Raw genomic sequence first — 23,907 nt, forward strand, 5'->3', positions numbered from 1 at the left:
TCTTCAAACTTACCAAAAAAACATTTTGCCCCCCCCCCACACCCCACCAAATACCCATCTGCCAGTCTTCTCTCCTCCCTCCCTGCTCTCACAAGCTTGGCTGAGAGCAAAGGGAGCCATTGGCTCCTGCTGCTGTCAGTCAAATCCTTAGAGCAGGGGACAAGGCCAAGCCACGCTGTGTGTGTCAATGGATACACACAGCTTGGTTCAGGATCGAGCCTGCACATCTGCCCCAGAGCAAGTGCTTACTATGGGGGCAGACATAGGCGAGGGTAGGCCCAGATCATCAGAAGGGGGATCTAGAAATGAGTATAACATGTTTATTATTTTAATTTAAAAAGTTGCCATTATAAATGTTTAAAGGTCTCACTCGCCAGGGACATGTAGGACCTCTGCAGAGAGAGACGTCTGTACTTCCACACAAGGATAGGTTTTTTCATTTATAGATGTGGCAACTTTCTAAAGAAAACAAACTGTGAAGACTTTGCACAGCTTTTGTTTCAATGCACCTGAAAAGTTATTAGCGGATTTAGACTGCAAATTTTATTGGGCTTCAAAGCGGAACTCCAGGGTAAAATCACAATCTCAGGATTTCAATGATATGCCACTTATACTTACCCTACTGATGTCTTCTAATGACATCTCCACCTCGTCCAATCAGAGGACGCTTTGCAATCATTTAGAGAATGCAAATGCATTCTCTGAATGGTGCTTGTGCCAAGCAGCCGACCACCTGTACAGCAGGGCAGCTGCTTGGCACGGAACCCAGAAGCAAGTGGAGATCACTGGACTTACTTACCCTACTGATGTCTACTAATGATATCTCCACCTCATCCAATCAAAGGACGCTTTGTCATGGGACCCAGAAGCAAGTGGAGATCACTGGATTAGAGGTGTCTACTCCAGTGATTTCCAGCTTCCAAGGGCATCGCCCATGTTTGGTATATTCATAGTTACATTAGTCCAAGCTGGACCAATGTAACTGTGTATAAAATACCCATACCTGTAATTCTTTTTTAAGGAAATTCACTAAAGGGCGTAAACTGTTGTTGATGTATATGGTATCAAGTTACCTCCGTGAACTAAATAAAATGCCTGTACTGCCAATCTTTGCTCTACCTAAGAGCTTTGCTTGCTTTAGGATGTGCCAAATGCCTGGTCCTGCATTGCTGTATTTGATGCACTCAGGAACCCCTCTGTCACCAATGTGTATTTTGGGCAATGTAGGGGGCACCTGGAGGAGCCACAGCACAGAGGGGGACCTAGCATCTGACACACCCTAGAATTTCACACGCAGGAGATTTTTCAGTTTGTGTAGTGAAGTATAGAATGGCAGCAAGGATGGTGGGACAGGTGAGTAATAACGCTTTTCTTTACAGGCTTCTATTTTTTTACAAGGCTTTTCCTTTTAGAACTTTGCAAATTAGTCAGAGCTTGCAACGGTGTTAAATATTCATTAAAGTGCCACTAAAGGCAAAATGTTTTTGCTTAGTTTTCAATAGAGTGGAGAGGGATTAGAACACCTGGCAGGTTTTTACTGCTGCCTGTGCGCCCGTCTATTTGTCCTGTTTACTGTTATCGTAATGTTGTAAAGCGCTGCATAAACTGTTGGCGATATATTAATCCTGTATAATAACAATAGTCATCGAAAGTAAAGGAAAATCTCAGATTTTGGGTTGACATTGGAACAAGACTAAAGGGGAAATCTTTCAATGGGGACACTAGTTTTGGTGACTCTGGTGACACCTCACTTTGGAGGGATTTCCGCTCACCTCCTGTTTGGCTATGTGACAGGAAGTGAAGGGAAATCTCCCCAATGGGACACAGAAAGCAAAAAAAGAAAAACAAACTGACCCTCCCTTACTCAATAAAAATAAAACATTTGGCCTTTAGTGACACTAAATATACAAGTATTTGTGACTAAAAAAATCTGGATGGAAGAGCTACTAAATTTCCCAGTGACAGGTCATCATCGTAAGCAATGAAACTGAGAAAAAAATGTCCCTGCCATGTTTTCTCTATCAGGTTGGTCTTTATTACCGTTTCCCTCCTTTGTGTTTTGGTGTCGCTGGGAAAGAAGCTCAAAAGGGAAATCTCCCAACTATCACAACTATGGACACGACAGCAATTAAAAAAACCTGATATGTATCCAATGCTGCAAATAGTTTCAGTTGGAATTGGGCTATGCAGTAAGGGCCGGTTCACACTGGGGGCGATGCGAGGCGACACGACTTGCCTCGCCGCGACCTGTATAGAAGTCAATGCAAGTCGCCCCGAGGTCGCCCAAAAGTAGTACAGGAACCTTTTTTCTAAGTCTGAGCGACTCGAGTCGCTCCTCTTAGAACGGTTCCGTAGTACAGAACGGGGGCGACTTGTCAGGTCGCGGCACGGCAAGTCGTGTCGCCTCGTGTCGCCCCCTGTGTGAACCGGCCCTAAGTGCCTCAGTTTAGTGGAAGTTTTTTTTTTTTCCTTTTTTATAAAAAAAACATGGGCCTAGTTTGATAAAACTTGCTTGAAGTGGATGCAAACCCTCACATATACCCAGTGAAGTGAACAGCCTCAGATGATACACAGATATTAAACAAATCCCCCTACATAAGTATTACATGATTAACTGCTGTCTTCATCTTTATATACTGTTTAGAAAGTTCAGACCATGTTAGATTTTCTCTACCTGGTTAGCACTGCAGTGAAGCCTGGGCATACGTCCAAGACAGCTGATTGGAGGAAAGGCACACACTTCCTCTCCTCCATAGGTAGAGACTTTCAGCTCTGTTTGTTGAATAGTTCAGGGCTCTGCTAATCTATTTATAGCATCCTCCCCAACACAAAACTCCCACTGCTTTTATCATATGTGATGGAGGCCTTGTCATGAGTTATCAGGCTGATTAACAGAAGACCAGAGCAGGAGACATCTACGGGACATAGTGCTTTGAAGAGAGATAAGAAAACACTGCACACCAGCTCAAATTTCATAAATCGGGTTTACATCCACTTTAAGACAGTAGGATGCCCTTTATCCGCTTGCCGACCGCCTCATGCCAATATACTTCGGCAGAAGGGCTCGTACAGGCAAACTAACTTACCTGTACATTGCCCTTTAAGAGGTGGCCTGCAGGCGCACACGCGGCAAGCTCAGAGAGTCGGCGCGGGGATACCCGCGATTGTCTCACGGAGAGGAAGAACGGCGAGATGCTAATGTAAACAAGCATCTCCCCGTTCTGCCTAGTGACAGTGTCACTGATCTTTGCTCCCTGTGATCGGGAGCAGAGATCAGTGACATGTCACACGTAGCCACGCCCCCCACAGTTAGAAGCACACCCCAGGACACACTTAACCCCTTAACTGCCCCCCTAGTGGTTAACCCTTTCGCTGCCAGTGTCATTTACACAGGAATTAGTGCATTTTTATAGCACTGATTGCTGTATAAATGACAATGGCCCCAAAAATGTGTCAAAAAAGTCTGTGCCCGCCATAATGTCGCAGTCACGATAAAAAAAACGCTGATCGCCACCATTTCTAGTAAAAAAAAAATTAATAAAAATGCCATAAAACGTTCCCCTATTTTGTAAACGCTGTAACTTTTGCGCAAACCAATCAGTAAACGCTTATTGCGATTTATTTTTTTGTTTGTTTACCAAAAATACGTAGAAGAATATGTATTGGCCTAGGGGGAAAAAATAGTTTTTTATCATTTTGGGGGATATTTATTATAGCAAAATGTAAAAAATTATGTGTTTTTTTTTTTTCAAAATTGTTGCTCTTTTTTTGTTTATAGCGCAAAACATAAAAACCACAGAGGTGATCAAATACCATCAAAAGAAAGCTCTATTTGTTGAAAAAAAAAGGATGTCAATTTTGTTTGGGAGCCACGTTGCACGGCTGCGCAATTGTTAAAACAACGCAGTGCCGAATCGCAAAAAGTGCTCTGGTCAGGAAGGGAGTAAATTCTTCCGGGCTGAAGTGGTTATACAATCTTGCAAGGATGAAACTATAAATATTTGATATACATTTCCAGTGAGATTTTATAGAACTATGTGGGCAAAAATATATGTGGTCATGGTGTTGGCTCAGTAAATGTACCCTAGGGCAGCATGGCACTGACAAAAAGCCCTGCTTGAAATCACTGTTTGTATGTTGTTGTCTACTACTGGTAACATTTCCTGAACTGAATAATTAGAAAATAGGAATAACTATTGTCTACTCTTTACTCTTCCTTCAGACTTCCAAGGAAGACCTCCTGCAGGCCGATTTTGAAGGGGCATTAAAGTTTTTCCGTGTCCAGCTGCCAAAAAGATACCGGGCCGAGGAGAATGCTCGAAGGTTGATGGAGCAGGCCTGCAACATTAAGGTAAAAAGGGAAAATCTCTCTTCCTTTATCTTCTGTGCTTAAAAGTCTATCAATTAAGTATATCTAAAGCCAAAAATGTTTTTTTTTTCTTCCATTCCTGTTCTGATGACAACTCAATATTTTGGGCAGCACAGTGGTTTAGTGGTTAGCACTTTCACCTAGCAGCAAAATGGGTCGCTGGTTTGAAGCAATCGCCTCGCATTTTACTGATCGGTTTGAATCACTCTATTTTCCCGGTCACAATGATGCTTCTCATTTTACTGATCGGTTTTATCGCATCTAAGGTTTGCACCCCCCCCCCCCCCCCAACATGATTGTTATCCCTTTAAAATATTACTCAGAAATATAACATCTCGCTTATCAACCACAAAATATCTCTAGAAGCCAGGCTTCAAACGGGTGATGGCGTCTCACCACACTACTGAGATCCTTCTGGTCAGTGCTCTGATGGGACTTCCTGATGCCATATAGCCATGCCCTGTAAATTCAAAACAAATTCAAATGAAGTTTTGCTACATGATTTCTCTACAGAGCTACAGCAGATAATAACCTTATAGGAGGAATTGATAGCTTTGTTACAGGGGCTCATTAGATTTTTCTCAAGCTGTCCATACCTGGATTGAAATTTGGCCAGTTCAGCAGGGAGCTAGATAGAAAGACTTTTGTACAACCACCCTGTTGGAAAATCGGCACCGCTGGCCATAGCTGGCAGTGCTGATCAGTGTATTCTGATAATGAGAAGTCTCTCCTCTGTCAGAATGCAAAGGGACAGTGGAGAGAATTCCCCTATCCAAGTTGAATGTGTGGATAAAGCAATGAAGTCTTTCTATTTTTTATTCAACCCACTGGTTGAACCAAACAAAAAAAATATCCATCTATGGGCTGCTTCAGCGTCTCCATCATCTGTTTGAGTTTTCTAGTTCGTGCACACAAGCACCAGCCATGATACTATTAGTGTAACCTATAGAGGTGTGCAGTACATGCAGGAAGGTTTGTTAGTCTGCGAAGGAAATCCTCACTGTAAATAAAAAAAATATAGTTGCATCCATATACCCAACAAATGGTATTCCAGCAGTTACCGGACTGCAGAACTAGTTACAGATTCTCCTACACCCACCAATAGACAGCGAAGTAGATACATACAGTGCATATTTATCACACTTAAATGACTCAGATCATTAATAATTCAGCATGGGAGGGGTCAATTACTGTTTACATAAATGAAATAATAATTAAAAAATTGCATCTTGGATTTGCTCAGGTTATCATTGTGTAATATTACAATTTGTTTGATCTGAATCATTTAAAGGTGAAAAATATCCCCAAAAATTAAAAATCAGGAAGGGGGCAAATACTTTTTCACAACACTATATCAGACATCAGGCTGCTTTGTTTATTTGAAACCTTAGTGCAATATACCTGAAGTTCTTTTGATTTCTTGCTTCTGAACATCAAAGCGAATGATCAATAGCCTATGTACATGCACCATCTTTGTTTTGCCCAACAGTAGAGTTAAATAGAGAAAGTAAATGTACTGTTGTCTGAATATAAAGTGTATTAATGTTTGATACTTTGTACACCTTGATTTATTGTGGAAGATTCGGTGTCCTGTAGGAAATCCCTTTTTCTTGATGTGAAGGTAGCATAATGATATGAATTATGATTGTCTTCATTCCCTCACTACACATACATTTATCTTCAGTGTTCTGGGTACCGGCACATATGTTCCACTGCAAGTCGCGCTTTTAAAAGACCGCGTTTTTAGCGCACACTGCTGTGGGTGAGGATTTCTTGGGCATCTGCAGTGGTACACATGGTCTGAAGCCTGAAACTCTGCTGACATTGGTCCCTGAATCAGGGCATGTACCTGGAGGTAAATGTAATTCGCATACCCCAACACGGAGGCTCCCATTTACTGTAGGTGGCTATTGAACACTTGTGGAAATATTCATTCTCTTTATTTTGAAATGTATTTATACTGAACTCTGCAGCTTTTCAATCAGAGTCGATCAACCACAGTGCATCTTAGGAGCCATGGGTTCGGTAAATGTCCAGGGCACCCAGGTACAACCTTCGTGGATCCAGCAGTAAACCAGGAGGATAGTGCGCCTGCCTGTCACTTCAAAAGGGAGGATGTACTTATAGGCAGTCTGGGTCTGATGGGGGCCATTCTAGAACAGGGAATACAAATGGGGCAAAGAAAATAGTGTAATCCCTCGCGCCACTAAGTGAACAAACACATAAAATCAAATATAAGTGAATAGAATATATGTGAAAATTGCTCAAACAAATAAAATCAAATATAAGTGAATAGAATATAATCAAATGTAAGTGAAAAGAATATACGTGAAAATTGCTGCTAGACCTTTAGTGTACACAGTGCACAATAAAATGGGTATAAATGTAATAGTGATCAGTGCAACTTCCCATAGTTGGATAACATACACTGAAACGATTACTGTGACAAAATCCATCAAAAAAAAATTCACAAAAATTATACAGCAATTGGCCGATTGTTATCATTATAATATTTTTTGATTTTGTCACAGTAATCATTTCAGTGTTTGCTATCCAATTATAGGAAGTTTCACTGATCACTATTACATTTATAATATGAATGGGGTGTCTTCTCAGTCTAATGCAGGGATCTCCAGACTTTGAAAGGAAAGGGACAGTTTACAGGCTTTAGGGAGGCCGTACTATGGCCAAAGGGAGTAAAGAATGTCCCACGGTTGGTTTTAAAGGGAGAAATAGTGCCCCATTGAGGGTATCAGTGGTGGGGACAGTGCCCCATTGTTGGCATTAGTGGGTGGAATAGTGCCCTATCTTTGTCAGCGGGAGGACTAGTGAACCACCATTGGTGTCAGTTGGAGGAGTAGTGCCCCAAGGGCCTGATAAGAGGAAAGCAATGGGCCACAATAGGCTCTTGGGCCAAAGTTTGGAGACCACTGATCCAATGGTTGGGGGGGGGGGGGGAACCAAAGCTGCTATCTTGCCAAAAACTAGAGGTCGACCGATATGGGTTTTTCTCTGGCCGATGCCGATGCCGATATTTAGAAATCATGGCGGCCGATAGCCGATATATGATGCCGATTTTTTTTGGGCCGATATGTTAGGCCGATTTTATTTTATTTATTTAATTTTTTTCCTTTTTTATTTTATTTTTTAATCCCCCTTGATCTAACACACCTTTCCCACTGGGGCGTTTTTCAGGCGCTTTTGGGCTAAAAATAGCGCCTGTAAAATGGCTCCCCTGCAGTCTGTGTGAAACTTTCACACTGAGGGCCGGTTCACACAGCGAGGCGCGGCGAGGCGTCTCCGACTTGCCTCGCCGCGACCTGCGGGGACCTCAGCGGCGACTTGCAGAGGACTTCTGTATAGAAGTCAATGCAAGTCGCCCCCGAAGTCGCCCAGAAGTAGTACAGGAACCTTTTTTCTGAGTCGGAGCGACTCGAGTCGCTCCTCTCAGAACGGTTCCATTGTACAGAACGGGGGCGACTTGCGGGAGCGAGGCGAGGCGAGCCGTGTCGCCTCGCCTCGCTGTGTGAACCGGCCCTGAGGCGATGCGCTGGCAGGATCTTAAAAAAAAAAGTCCTGCAAGCAGCACGTTTGGAGTGGTGTATACCGCTCCTCCACCACTCCTGCCCATTGATATGAATGGGCACCACTGCTGAAGCGCATGCAATGCGATTTGGCAGCAGTGCTTCATGGGCGCATTTAACCTCTTCCTTGGCCGCTAGCTGGGTTATATGTGCCCCACTAGCAGCCAAATAGCACCGCTAAAATGATGGTAAAGAGCCGCTAAAACTTGCGTTTTACCATCAACGCCTGCCCGCTCCACTGTGAAAGCAGCCTTCATAAGTGATACAGAAAATTTCTTACATTTAAACATTTATTAAACAAAACAAACCTCCAATCAGTTTACTTGTATGTATGATTTAGATAAAAAAAAAAAAAAAAAAACCTATATATTAAATAAAAACAGGTAGTCAAAACTTTTGTACGAAAAAAAAAAATGGGCTAACTTTACTGTTTTTATTTTATTTTTATTTTTTAAATAGTGTATTTTTTTCCTAAAAAAAATGCATTTGAAAGACCTCTGTGCAAATGCCGTGTGACATAAAATATTGCAACAACCGCTATTTTATTCCCTAGGATCTCTGCTAAAAAACTATATATAATTTTTGGGGGGGTCTAAGTGATTTTCTGGCAGAAAATACAGGATTTTTACTTGTAAGCAACAAGTGTCAGAAAAGATTTAGTCTTTAAATGGTTAAACTGAGAACTTCTACACACAGAGATGATTTCATTCATTGAAGTGTAAACATTGTATCTTTCTGTTCTTTTCTTGGCAGTCTGCCCAGAGAGGAGGAAAGGGTTTCTATGAGACTCAGTCAACTTACACTGACTGAAATGACTTCTGTAATAGAAAAGTCCCGCTGTAGTTCTAAATCGGCTTTTTATCAGCTCAAATCGGCCTATGCCGATTATTTAAAAAACGGCAAATATCGGCCGATATATCGGCCGGCCGATATATCGGTCGACCTCTACCAAAAACCAGTGTTAATTTTGGCAGTAAATTTCGATTTAGCTTTAGTCTTAGTCTTGACTAAAATGGCATTTTAGTTTTAGTCCCATTTTAGTCTTTAGTGAAATTTCAATTTAGTTTTAGTCTTAACCCTTGTACACACGGTCGGAAATTCCGACTGAAAATGTATAAATGGACCGTGTTGTCGGATAATCCAACCGTGTGTGGGCTCCATTGGACTGTTTCCATCGGAATATCCGACCAACAAAGTTTTAGAGCTGGGCTATAAAATTTTCCGACAGCATGACCAACAAAGTTTGAGAGCTGGATATAAAAAAAATTCTGACAACATGTAGAGAATTCCGATCGGACAAAGTGCCACGCATGCTCAGATCAAATTCCTAGACCAGAGCTACTGGCTACTAGCCTGAACATGGTGCCGTCATAACGAAATAACGTCATCACGTTACGAACGATCAGATTTTCCGACAACTTTGTCCAATCGTGTGTATGCAACACCAGTGTCGGTCAAAATCTGTTGGACAAAATCCGATGGATTTGGTTGTCGGAATTAGGGCTGCAATGATTAATCGATATTATCGATAATAATCGATAATGAAAATCGTTGTCAACAATTTTCATTATCGATTAGTTGGTCCGCACCTTCCGCCTGTCTGTTAGTTGAAAAAAACAGAAACAAATCCTCTCCTCCTATGTCATCCGTCTTCGGCGGCGCTCTCTGTGACCAGGCACGCACTCGCCGCTGCACGTCCGCGGCGCACCTCTCCTCCTCGCTGATGTCACGTGACATTCACACAGATCTCAGCCCCGCCCGCTGCTGCCTCGAGGGAACAGAGAGGGCGAGAATCTGTGAGGAGGACACAGCCGAGCTGCACACAGAGTGTGAAAAAAGGTAGCAGCTATCGGCTAAAAGTTGTACCCAGCGCACGCTTGCACGCACGCACGCACGCACGCACGCACGCACACACACACACACACACACACACACACACACGGGGACACCAATGATGGGGCACTATCCCCCCCCCCCCGGCTGAAACACCAATGTGGCACTATTATTCCCCCCCGCTGAAACACCAATGTGGCTCTATTATTTCCCCCCCCCAGAAACACCAATGTGGGAAGAATAACGCCCCATCATTGGTGTCAGTGGGGGGAATAGTGCCCCGTCATTGGTGTCAGTGGGGGGGGATAGTGCCCCATCATTGGTGTCAGTGGGGGGGAATAGTGCCCCATCATTGGTGTCAGTGGGGGGGGGGGAATAGTGCCCCATCATTGGTGTCAGTGGGGGGGGAATAGTGCCCCATCATTGGTGTCAGTGGGGGGGGGGATAGTGCCCCATCAATGGTGGCAGTGGGGGGGGATAGTGCCCCATCATTGGTGTCAGTGGGGGGGGGGAATAGTACCCCATCATTGGTGTCAGTGGGGGGGAATAGTGCCCCATCATTGGTGTCAGTGGGGGGGGGGGGAAGTAGTGCCCCGTTATTGGTGTCAGTGGGGGGGGGGAAGTAGTGCCCCGTTATTGGTGTCAGTGGGGGGGGGGGAATAGTGCCCCGTCATTGGTGTCAGTGGGGGGGGAATAGTGCCCCGTCATTGGTGTCAGTGGGGGGGAATAGTGCCCCGTCATTGGTGTCAGTGGGGGAGAATAGTGCCCCGTCATTGGTGTCAGTGGGGGGGGGGAATAGCGCCCCGTCATTGGTGTCAGTGGGGGGGAATAGCGCCCAGTCATTGGTGTCAGTGGGGGGGAATAGCGCCCAGTCATTGGTGTCAGTGGGGGGGAATAGCGCCCCGTCATTGGTGTCAGTGGGGGGAATAGCGCCCCGTCATTGGTGTCAGTGGGAGGAATAGCGCCCCGTCATTGGTGTCTATGGTAGGAATAGCGCCCCGTCATTGGTGTCCATGGTAGGGATAGCGCCCCATCCATGGTGTCCATGGTAGGAATAGCACCTCGTCATTGGTGTCCCTGGGAGGAATAGTGCCCCATCATTGGTGTCCCAGTTTTTTCATTATTACTTTTAAATAAACGGGAAAATTGAACATTACGTTTTTTTTGTGATTTTAATCGATTAATCGAAAAAATAATCGGCCGATTAATCGATTATGAAAATAATCGTTAGTTGCAGCCCTAGTCGGAATGTCTGACCGTGTGTACAAGGGCTAAGTCTTTTGACTAAAATGGCATTTTAGTTTTAGTCCCATTTTAGTCTGGACTAAAATGCCATTTTAGTTGTATTTGTATTTTAGTCATTTCAGTTGTTTTAGTTTCAGTCGTATTTTAATTGACTAAAATAATATTCATATAGTGAACTAAAATGCTTTCGTCATTTTAGTCGACGAAATTAACACTGCCAAAAAACCCATTCTGCCTTAAAGCTTTTAATCTCTCAACGTTAAGTGGCAGTGGATGCATCCATTAATGTCTGTACTTACAAACTCCAAGGAAGATATTTCCTGTTGTAGGCACAACAGCGCTTGTCCTTGGCAGTGCCCAGCACTCGGAAATGTGAGCTACAATGAAAGATGTATGGAGTGGTTTATCAGTACATGCACAGCAAGTTATGAATTGTTTCCTTGACACTATACAAAGGCTCCATGACCGCTTCTACTTTGCCTTGAGGCCATGTGTAGAGCTCTGTTCTCCTGATATCTGTTTTTCATTATATCCATCAGATAACAGAACAATTTCATTGCCCAGAGCATAGAGGAAAGCAGAGCATTATTTCCTCACTGCTGTCGTGATGATGTTTTCTCTTAGCATTATTGCAGCTAAATATACTGTGACTGCTTATATGATCATTGTGGAAAATGACAGACTACTGTATTTTTGCACATATTGTTTATTTATCTAAGGCTTTTCTTGGGCTGGCTTTAAAGTGGAACTTTACCCTTAACAACTTGATATAAAAAGTTTTTTTTTTAGCAAGAAACATACATTACTCAATAATACTTCTGCTATCAAAATTATTGTGTGCTGTAAATTGCCTCCAGCATTGCTCCTGTTTCTTTTTGGCAGAGGCTGCCATTTTGCTGAAGCCCAGAGCCCCAGAACAGCAGTAAATATTCAGGCTGTCAGTAGATCTGCCTGTAGTGACTCTGATTTTCAGCACAGTGCCAAAAAATGCAGAAAAAGGAGAGCAACTGAGCATGTGCAGAGCAAGGTGAAACAGCGTATTACTGAGCTTTAAACAGCATAGGCACTTATTTTTAATGTTTTACAAAAGCAGTGTAAAAAACGCAGAACACGTTTTAGGCGTGTGAAGCATTTATTCATTGGACAGTATAGTAACCTAAACCTCACCTCAGGCTGTCTATAAGATGGTTGAGGTTTCCTTCAGTCTTCAGACAATGTAAGGAAGGTTTAACAACTTGTGGCAGGCCTGCTATATGTTGTGGTTTGCAAACACAACTGAAGTTCTGCTTTAGGCCTCATGCACACGTTTAGCCAAATGCCTGTAAACGCCTATCCTATCACTGGTTGCCCTGGTTCTGGGAAGTGAGCTATGTGTATATCGGGGTGCAAATATCACTGGTTGCCCTGGTTCTGGGAAGTGAGCTATGTGTATATCGGGGTGCAAATATCACTGGTTGCCCTGGTTCTGGGAAGTGAGCTATGTGTATATTGGGGTGCAAATATCACTGGTTGCCCTGGTTCTGGGAAGTGAGCTATGTGTATATCGGGGTGCAAATATCACTGGTTGCCCTGGGTCTGGGAAGTGAGCTATGTGTATATTGGGGTGCAAATATCACTGGTTGCCCTGGCTCTGGGAAGTGAGCTATGTGTATATTGGGGTGCAAATATCACTGGTTGCCCTGGTTCTGGGAAGTGAGCTATGTGTATATTGGGGTGCAAATATCACTGGTTGCCCTGGTTCTGAGAAGCGAGCTATGTGTATATTAGGGTACAGATATCACTGGTTGCCTGGATTCTGAATAGTGAGCTTGTGTGTTTTAGATGCAGATTTCACTGGTCTGGGAAGTGAGCTGTGCATACTGGATGCAGATATCACTTAGTGAGCTGTGTTCACTGGCATACCAGTATCACCTGTGGCGTGGATTCTGGGGTGTAAATAGTTTGCACTAGGGGGAAAATCTGACTTCTTAATTGTACCTTATCAATGTATTCTGAAAATATACAAAAGGCAAGTGTTTGCAGTTTTGTAATAAATACAGATTGTTAGTTCATCTTTTAAAGTGGAAGTAAATTCAGACCTTGCTGTTTTTCCATGGCAGGCCTAAAGCTGATTGCCGCGTTTAATGTCCCTTTAAAAAGTTTGTTTGGGCCAATCGCTGCTCAGCTATTCACAGGAAGCTCTGTCTGTGAATGAACACAAAGCTTCCTCTGATTTGGTTGAGACAGAAAAGCAAGTGGATGACGTCACATTCTCCACTTCAACCAATCAGAGAAAGCTTTGTGTTCATTCATACAATGCAAAGGTTCCTGAGGAAGGCTGAGTTCCGCTCAGCCCAACTTGTTCCAGGAACGGGACAGTAAGTCCCCATATCCCTGCTGGAACAGAGCGCTGCATGCTGTGTATGTCGCTGAGGCTACATACAGTTAGTACTGCACACCTGTTAGTGCAGTCAATATTCTGTTTGGGCCACCAAGGGCATTAAACTTGGAGATCAACTTCAAAGTGAAACTGCAACATTACTGAAGTTAATGTTACTCCCACTATTATATTCACCTGTCCCCAGTCTACTGAGATTTCAAGTTTTCAGTCTCCTCTGTGCCAGGCTTCTTTAACAATCTTTCCAGCTAGGAGTTTGTACTTCTTACTCTGGAAAAGGTTGCTGCAGGCTTATAAAAAATGTATGTAACTGCGCAAAAATGTGCCTGCAACTGCTATGATTTTTCCCTCTATTTTAGTGCTATGAAGTTTTTGCAATGATTTTGAACCATCTCTGGGACTAACCAGTTGCATGACAGCCAAAGTTCAAATTGGTTGTATAGCTATCAAAAATCGTGCCATTAAAATTCCCATTCATATTTATTTCTATTTTTCTGAATGCACCTAAAATTGCGCACAGTGCACCTAGCAATTATGAGACATACTTATTATTATATTGCAACGTGTACAACGATGATGAGAGAAATCGGCTTCCTCCAGTAGATCACATCCTAGATCAGATTGGTAAATGAAATTATATGATTGGTTAATGTGGCAACTTGTCATTTTTCTTGACTCGTTTTTGCATGTTACCTTTTACAATTACAGAAGATATAGGCCCATTGTAGGTACATATTAATTTACATTGTGCAAGGTGATTTTAGTTTGTTGAATATGAAAAAGTGCATTGAGGTTTTAGGGTCACTTGGTGTTGCATGTCACTCGCAAGGTTGGGGTTTCCAATCTGTCCAGTGTGAATAAAAGTAGGGGTTGGTGCCATTGAGAACCATATCTAGCAGAATTAGGGGAGGGGAGGAATGGGAGGGGCCTATGTGCTGACATCACACTGGGATGATAGCCATCTTTGTAAGTTTGACTACATTTTTTTTGATGCTGCAGTTTTTATTGGAATCTTTTATTGAGTCATCATTTTAAATAAATACTACACCATATTAGTACTTCTTGGCTCCATGTAGTGAACTGCTCTTATATATGTCACTTAAGATTGAGGCTTCCAATCTGTCCAGCTTAAATAAAAAATAAGGGTTGGTACCATATCTAACAGAATTTGGGACACTGTAGGTTAGAGGTTACAACAGGAGTATCACAAGGACTGAGGAGAAATATATACATTATATTGTCAAAAGTATTGTGATGCCTGCTTTTACAAGCACATGAACTTTAAGGCTGGATTCACACCTATGCAGTTTTAGTGCTTTTTGCATTTTGCAGATTTGCACTACAGACCATTTAACGTTGTTTGCTATTGAACATGTTCTGTAGAGCACTAAAAATTCATAGGTGTGAATCCAGCCTTATGGCATCCCAGTCTTAGTCCGTAGGGTTCAGCATTGAGTTGGCCCTCCTTTTACAGCTATAACAGCTTCAACTCTTCTGGGGAGGCTGTCCACAAGGTTTAGGAGTGTCTATGGGAATGTTTGACCATTCTTCCAGAAGTGCATTTGTGAGGTCAGGCACTGATATGGATGAGAAGGCCTGGCTTGCAGTCCAGTCAAGTTCCCACACCCCAAACTCGCTCTATCCATGTCTTGGACCTTGCTTTGTGCACTGGTCCAAATCATATGGTTGAGCGGGGATTATGGTGCGGGGTTGTTTTTTTCAGGGGTTGAGGTTGGCCCCTTAGTTCCAGTGAAGGGATCTCTTTAGGCGTTAGCATATCAAGACATTTTGGATAATTTGATGCTCTCAACTTTGTGGGAACCGTTTGGGAATGACCCCTTCCTGTTCCAACATGACTGCGCACCAGTGCACAAAGCAAGGTCCATAAAGACATGTATAAGCAAGTTTGGGGTGGAGGAACTTGACTGACCTCAACCCGATAGAACACCTTTAGAATGAATTAGAGCGGAGACTGCGAGCCAGGCCATCTCGTCAAACATCAGTGCCTGACCTCACAAATGCGCTTCTGAAAGAATGGTCAAACATTCCCATAGACACACTGCTAAGCCTTGTGGACAGCCTTCCCAGAAGAGTTGAAGCTGTTGTAGCTGCAAAGGATGGACCAACTCAATATTGAACGCTACAAACTAAGACTGGGATGCCATTAAAGTTCATGTACGTGTAAAGGCAGGTGTCACAATACTTTTGACAATATAGTGTAGTTTAGGGAAAGTGGGTTAGGGTATAGTAAGTTATGGTGTAGGTGGAATCTTATTAGGGCTAAGTGGGGGGAGTGATGGGCGCTGAAGGGATCGGGAACCAGTTTGGGGTCTCAATGGAGGCAACTTGTTCAGAGATCCAACTTCTTTTGTTAAGGTTATTGCTTTTTAATGAATTAGTTTGGAATGGGTTAAATTAATTCAAATTCATTTCAGGTAAAAAGAAAAAATGCAAGAAAAAAGGATTTTCTTTTGTGTGAGGACTCCAGTTTAGGAAAACAAAAGCAGACATGTGGGTTTCATTAAGTAATGTACATAGATATGTAAATGATCTCTGCAGGTCTTCTTTCATTCAGTCTTTTTCACATGCAGCTGCTTTCAGCCGCCCCATCTTGAAACTGGCAGCATGATCTGAGGACAAAGTAGCCGTATGAAGATTAGACTGTATCAGAGTCCCCACACCATTAGGATGTAATGGAGCAGGATGAACAGGCTCATCCATAGACGTGACCTTACAGAGCAAGTCTGTCAAACATTTGTGTTCAGCGGATAAGAGCCATTTTTTAGACAGCCCCTAGGGGGCAGAATTGCGCAGTCTGGTTCATTTGTTGCAAAGCCAGACACAAAAAAAGACTGATATCTACTGAAAATGGTGATGCTGTAAGGATCATCTCGTTCTACATTTCAAAATATTACATTTGTCGGGGGATTCACTCTGTCATTGTGATTATGCTCTGCTGTCAAAATCCTCTAGAAGATTGAAATACTAAAGAAATATTGATATGTAAAAATATACTTTCATGTTGCCATTTTTTGTATATCAATGCAGTTTTTCAGTTTGGCGTATTATCATTTCCAAAAACAATTTTGAATGTGTTGTGTTTAGCACTTGATTGTGTGATTGTGCTTCTTGAAAGGCGGTTTCTGATCTATTCTCATGCCAATAGGTGTTCATGTAGATGAAGTGCTGGATGTTCTGCGGCACATTGAAGTGGTCTTTCTATTACAGTGCTTTCTTCTATGTCTGTGCTGTGGTGAGCCCACCTGGACTATTCTAGTATCTCTGCCATGCTTGTATAGAGGTCAGATTATTCCTTTATCTGTAAATATATACACCGATCAGCCATAAAATGATGACCACTGAAAGGTAACATGAATAACATTGATTATCTTGTTATAATGGCATGTGAAAGTGGATGGGATATATTAGGCAGCCGGTGAACATGTTGTTCCTGAAGTTGATGTTTTGAAAGCAGACAAAATGGGCAGGCGCAAAGATTTAATTGACGTTGACAAGGGCCAAATTGCAACAGCTACACAACTGATTACAGCAACTCCAAAACTGCAGCTTTTGTGGGATTTTGGTCCAAGGAAGGAAAACCAGCATCAGGATCACGAGTGACCAAGGCTCAGTGTTGCATGTGGAGATCAAAGGCTGGGGTGTGTAGTCCTATCCAATAGAAGAGCTACTGTAGCTCGATTTGCTAAAAAAAAGTTAATGCTTATTTCAATGCACAGGTGTTAGATCACAAAATGCATGATTGGTATAGGTGCCATGCTGACCCATGCCCACAGTCCAAAGCACCTACATTGAGCATGTGAACATTAGAACTGGACCATGGAGCAATGGAAGAAGTTAGTATGGTCTGTTGAGTTCAAGAATGGTTTGAGTAACAACAATGAGTTTGAGGTATTGACTTGGCCTCAAAATTCTCCAGATCTCAATCCAATTTAGCGTCTGTGGGATGTGCTGGAAAAACTAGTTCAGTTTAAGGAGGCACCACCTCACAACTTACAGGACTTAAAGGATCTGGTACTAATGGCTTGGTGCCTACAGTATACCTTCAGAGGTCTAGTGGAGTCCTTGTCTCAACCGGTTTTGTTGGGTGGTAAAAAAAATTCTGACTGACTGATGTGTATATAGAGTTAGACTAGTTTTTTTGTAGAGGCAAAGCTAGTACTTGAAAATGTGTACTTCGGATAGACACTGACTGCATCTGCATAGTTTTTTTTTGTTTTAACATTTGTGGCGATACCTCAGATGTGTTGTTTGTTGTTGTGTTGTTTGAACGTGGTTTGCATATGCGGGCGCAACGTGCCTATGAGCTTGCTTCTGTGTTTGAGGACGGGGGCACTTTAATTTTTTTCTTTTTTATTATTGTTTATTTTACTTTTATTTTTTATTTTGACACTTCCCCTTTTTCATGTTTTTGTTTTTTTATAATTTTTATTCCTATTACAAGGAATGTATACATCCCATGGCATTGCAGGTCCTCTTTACAGCAAGATCTGGGGACCATCTGGTCCGCTGTATTCTCTATGGTAATTGGCTACCGTTGGCCGATTCATTCTCCGGTTTGCCGATCGCACGGGCTAGCCAGCAAAAGCATTGGAGGGAGGCGAGCAGCCGCTATTTTGTTTTTACATGATAGGGAATCATCGGCAGAAAAAGATGATATCTGAATGATGCCTGCAGATTTTGATGGCAGGCATCATTCAGATATAACCACTTAAACGCTAGGATGTGATATGAGAAGTGGTTAAAGATATTCCCTCCTACCAATCCTGCAAAAAAAATGTGTGTACTTAATTTTTAATCTGCTCCCATCCCTATATGTGACAGCATGGCTCCTAAGGCCCACAGCCATTGTCAAGTGTCCCCATACAAAAGGGAGCTAGAGCTACAGGATCACATGACTGATTGGTATCAGTGGAAAGCATATTGCCACATCCTTGGTGTCAAAGGAAGGATTGGTTCTCCATCATTGGTATCAGTAGGAGGAAAAGTTCCTCATCCTTAGTGTTGGTGGAAGGAATAGTGCCCCATCATTGGTGTCAGTGCAATGAATGGTGCCCCACCACTGGTGTCAGTGGAAGCAGCAATGCCCGAACATGGGTGTCAGAGGAAGGAATGGTGCCCCATCATTGATGTCAGTGGGAGAAATAATGCCCCAATGTTGGTGTCAGTACAAGGTATGGCGCCTCATCATTTGTCGGTGGGAGGAATAGTGCCTAATCGGCTAGATAAAGGCAAGCAGAGGGCCCCAGTTTGGCCACCACTGAGTTAAAGAATAGGTTCTCCCATATATCAGATGTAATATGCTCCAATACCTTTCCTCAGAACCCTCGAGCCCCCTCTCCCCTCTCCCTATGACCGCAGACGGGATCTTTCTCCTTTCACCCGCTGCCACATTTGAAAACGGTGCAGCTGTGCAGGGCCCCTCCTGCACAGTCACGTCATTTGTTCACAAGAATCAGTGAATGAGAAAAATGTACCATCTACCACTGCAGCAGACAGCTTATACTCCTCAATGGGCTGTGGGAGTGCAGATGCGTGCCCTCGTAACCCGCTGACAAGTCCTCCAGTTTTCTAACAGAAAGCCTGTGTGGAGGTACAAGTAGAAAGCCACAAGACATGTTTGGTGGAGCCTGAACTTGCATCCGCAACCGACTGATAGCGAGTGCAATGCTCTGCAGACTCCTGTGCAAGAAATAATAAATTATTGTTCCTGCAAAAAAATGTGCATTTATTATTTTTTGCAGAAAGGTCAACTTTAAGGCCTTTAAGCTTAAGCTTTCCCTCATTAGTATAAATGTTTACAGTTTTACCTCCCAAAGGATTTGTAGCACTGTGCATTCAGCCTTGTATATTACACAGAATTTCTGCACAGCCAGACCAGAGCAAACATTGTTAAAGCCATTCATCTTTTGGGCTCAGAGTTGCGGGTCACCTGTTCACCTCCAGCGCCCATATTGGACATAGAATCTGCATCATTACCTGTCAAATCAGCAAGCAGCTGATCAGTAGGTTATTAAGAATGTAGCAGCGTGATCACAAGAATCGCTGACCAAATTACAATTACTTTGATAAGTAAAACAGTAAATACTTATAAATGTAGCTTTTTGCTTGGAGACCATGTTAAAGTCAGTGGGTCAGCAGTCATCTGGACAATGAACATTTTCAGAAGGATGTCAAGAACTGGACTCACATGTATTCATGGGTTGTCATTTCATAAGCCCTTGTACACACGGTCAGACATTCTGCTGGAAAATGTCCGATCGGACCGTGTTGCCGGATAATCCGAACGTGTGTGGGCTTCATCAGACTTTTTCCGTCGGAATGTCCGACCAACAAAGTTTGAGAGCTGGATATAAAAAATTTCTGACAACATGATCCGATCGGACTTTGTCCGATCGTTTGTAGAGAATTCCGATCGGACAAAGTGCCACACATGCTCAGATAAAATTCCTAGACCAAAGCTATTGGCTACTAGCCTGAACTAAATAATGTCATCACGCTCCGAACGATGGGATTGTCCGACAACTTTGTCCGACGGTGTGTATGCAACACCAGTTTCGGACAAAATCCAATGGATTTTGTTGTCGGAATGTCCGACCGTGTGTACAAGGGCTTACAGATCCAACAGACAAAAGGTTTATTCTTTTAAGGATAGTTGGGGGAGAAATTAAAATCATTCCCTTGTGTCCCTGTTACCAGCTGTACATCCAGAATTGTATTTTATCAGAGATGCAGCCTAAAAAGTAGAGCCAATAATCCAATTTGCAGAAGTTGGTCGTGTTTCTTGTGTCCTGAGTCAATGATGGCCAACACTACACAAGAAGCGTGCATAGCTGAGACTGCGACACATTACGAAAGTAATTCCAGAATTGTGACTACATGTATGAGAAATGTATTTAATTATGTGTGCTTACAGCTCTGGCATAATTTGTCCCATAAAAGTGCCTCACCTATGTTACATGACATACTTTGTGAGCAGTGGTAATTTCATAGACGAAAATATTTACGTCAACTAAATTAACCCTATTTTAGTCAACTAAAACAATACAGATGACTAAAATTAGACTAAAATTTTAGTCAGACTATAAAGCCACTATTTTCAGTGTGTTTAGTTAAGCTTTGAAAATTAAAGTCAAAAGCTGATTGGTTGCTTTGCACAGCTGCTCCAGATTCTGTCCTCTCAATGTATTTTTTAGGAAATTGACTCTTCCTGAAGAAGGAAAATTTGCTAGCAAATAAAAAGACGCATTGCAAATTAATTAGAGCTGGGAAAATTAAAGATTATATAAAGTGAGAAAAAAACGTGCTATGCACAAACAACAAATAAATAATAGCTGCCAGCGCCGCAGACTTACTGCAACAAACAAAATGGTGAAATAAAAAAAAAGGTGCAGCGCTTAGATTATATATATATATATATATATATATATATGACAATATCTATATAATCTTTTACCAGTGTAAATCATATAATCAACTTTAATAGTGAATAAAAACTCTGCATAAATTGACACTATTAATGATTCTATGTTTTAGACAACACTATATACAAATGTACAAAAAAAAAAAAAAAATTGATATGCGTATATCCACCAAGGTGAACGTGTTAAGAGTCCATAAGTGAAACAATATGGTGACAAAGTGCAATATCTTGAGAAGTTATAGTGACTTCAGTGAATGCTTTGCAGAAATCCACCACCCCTTGAGGAGGCTTACCAGATGTTATGGACCCAGTTAGGTATATACCTAGTGAGTCACACGAGTTTATTGATGTAAATCCACATGAAAAAACAGCTGGCAAACTTGTAACTTCTCATGGGTACCAGAGTAGACAGAGAGATGACCCAAAAATAGATGAAATGGCTATCCACCTTTTGGGGTGATTGAGGACAGAGATTCTTCCACGTATATTATAGGCCAAAAAGAAAATACAGCCTCATAGTGAAATACCATTTAAAACTTTTATTAACATTAAAAGCATAAATGGGTACTCACATATTACAGGCAAATACAAGCATGGAAATAAAATCTGGCAATGCAGTGGCATCAACGAGCCCTTCCCGACGCGTTTCTCCTAAACAGGCATCGTCTGGGGATAAACTCGTGTGACTCACTAGGTATATACCTAACTGGGTCCATAACATCTGGTAAGCCTCCTCTCAAGGGGTGGTGGATTTCTGCAAAGCATTCACTGAAGTCACTATAACCTCTCAAGATATTGCACTTTGTCACCATATTGTTTCACTTATGGACTCTTAACACGTTCACCTTGGTGGATATACGTATATCAATTTTTTATTTTTTGTATATAGTGTTGTCTAAAACATAGAATCATTAATAGTGTTAATTTATGCAGAGTTTTTTTCACTATTAAAGTTGATTATATTATTTACACTGGTAAAAGATTATATAGATATTGTCATATATAATCTAAGCGCTGCACCTTTTTTATTATTTCAAAATTAAAGATTAATTCCTCGATTAATCGTTCATATTTTTTTTGATCGATCAAAATTTTTTTGGTCGGTACTCACCTCTCTGCCGGCTTCTGGGTCTTCAGGGAGTTCCGTCAGCCATCTGGTGATGTCACAGACATCGACGTCACCGGACTCTTCCCCCCTTCCCCAAGTGCCTCCCTCTGCTAACAAAGGGAAGGGGGAGGAGTCCGGTGACGTCAATGTCCATGACGTCACCGGACAGCCTGGACAATGATGGTAAATATGGATGTGGTTAACTGGGATCATTCAGTGAGCTAAGTCTAGGCAAATTTGATAACCTCAGTTTTTAACATTGTTGTAAAAAATACAACAAAATGTAAACACTCTGGTATGTCTGCGTGACTGGCTAAAGTGATGCCTACTTGCCTACTATAAAGTGACTGACAGTGAATATACTAGATACATTTTATAATTAAAGTTAAACTAACTTTCAATGTTTTTGTTAAAGTTTAATTTAAAAAAATTACGTCAGTGCTACAGTTTGAATTAAATAAATACATATTTGTGTGAACTGTGAAGTTAAGTCATGGATTGTGGAAACTAACTAGTGTCAGGTGATTGTATATAGTGTATACCACATTTACCACTGACTAATGCAATGCAAGGAGATCAGCTAAAAGTAGTTGGATCAGTGTTATAATCAATCGAAATTAGTAGATTAATCGATTTTAAAAAATCGATTAATCGAACACGAAAATTTTAATCAGCAACAGCCCTAAAATTAATATATATTGTTTATGGAAAGGACAAAAGCTGCAAGTAAGCACTAAAATTATTTGATTTTTCTGTTATTTTGCATCCAGGTTTGTTTAACCACATGCCGACTGTGCTATAGCCGAAAGATGGCTACAGTCCTTCAGGCTACTGTGGGATGTCCTCACAGAATCCTGTTCCTGTGCGCACCCGGGAACATCCTGCATCACGGATCACGGTAAACGGCTGCTGATAGCGGCCGTTTACCACGTGATTGCTCCGTCAAATGACGTCATGATGCCGGTTCCTCCCTCCCCTCTCTGTACCGATCAATACAGGGAGAGGGGGAGAGATGGCAGTAGGGATGAGCTTCGTGTTCGAGTTGAACATACGTTCGGCGTTCGGCGAAGTCCAAACATTTTGGTCCGTTCGCGCCAAATTCGCGTGGCGTCACGGCCCACAATGCACTGCGATGGCGCAGTGCATTGCTGGCTCATGATTGGCCAAGCATGCACTGTGACCCCGCATGCTTGGCCAATCGCAGTGCCAGTAGCGAGGAGAGCCACGATTGGCCACAAGCAGGATGCCTGTGGCCAATCATAGCTCAGGCTGTGTAGTGCACGCCCCACACTATATAAGGCCGCCAGCGCAGCGGCCTTGTGTAGTGTGTTGGCGTCTGAAGCAGTGGGTGTTCTGTGTACCTTCAACACAGTACACACCGATTGTTTTCGGCCGATTTTCGATCTTGCTGTTGTGTAGTGGTTGTTGTCTGCGTGCCCTGACCGCAGTATACACCGCTATATTCACCTCACCTATATAGCTAGTGATCTATCTTTTATAATAGAGCTTGCAGTCAGTCATGTTAGGAGCTTGTGCGTGCTGTCTGCGTGCTCTGTACCCAGTACATACCACTATATCCACCTACATAGCTCTTCTCTATTTGAGACCACTTGCCATCTGCAGGAGTTATTGGAAGTTGTGTGTGCCTCCAGCACAGCACAGTATACATCTGTATATACCCCTTTATCTCTGGTGTTCTATAATAAAGGCATCTGCAGGAGTTAGTGGGTGTTGTGTGCCTCTAGCACAATATACACTACCCAACTCCCTTCAGGCCATTACCATGTCTGGAAGGCCAGCAAGGAGAGGCAGACAGGCGCGAGCCGATAAGAGGGCAAGCAGGCTCTGTGTCTAGAGACAACAGTGCTGGTCGTGGACGCGGTGCATTGTCATCAGCACGTGGCCATGGGACACGCTTGTCCTTCTTTTCGGCAGCTGGACATGTTGAGC

At 42.5% G+C, this 23,907-nt stretch overlaps 1 protein-coding gene across 3 annotated transcripts in view; it reads left to right on the top strand.

Annotated features, from left to right (window-relative positions):
* Positions 1-23,907, top strand: part of RABGAP1L (RAB GTPase activating protein 1 like) — a 613,081-nt gene that overhangs the window by 514,830 nt on the left and 74,344 nt on the right. For all 3 annotated transcript variants that reach the window (XM_077453243.1, XM_077453242.1, XM_077453244.1), the window contains one exon: positions 4,223-4,351. In XM_077453243.1, the coding sequence (XP_077309369.1) occupies positions 4,223-4,351 (129 nt within the window). The remainder of the gene's footprint in view (positions 1-4,222; positions 4,352-23,907) is intronic.

Source organism: Lithobates pipiens, unplaced genomic scaffold (assembly GCF_037356315.1).
Source record: "Lithobates pipiens isolate NorthernLeopardFrog02 unplaced genomic scaffold, aLitPip1_a1.2 Scaffold_23, whole genome shotgun sequence".
Taxonomy (NCBI): Eukaryota; Metazoa; Chordata; class Amphibia; order Anura; family Ranidae; genus Lithobates; species Lithobates pipiens.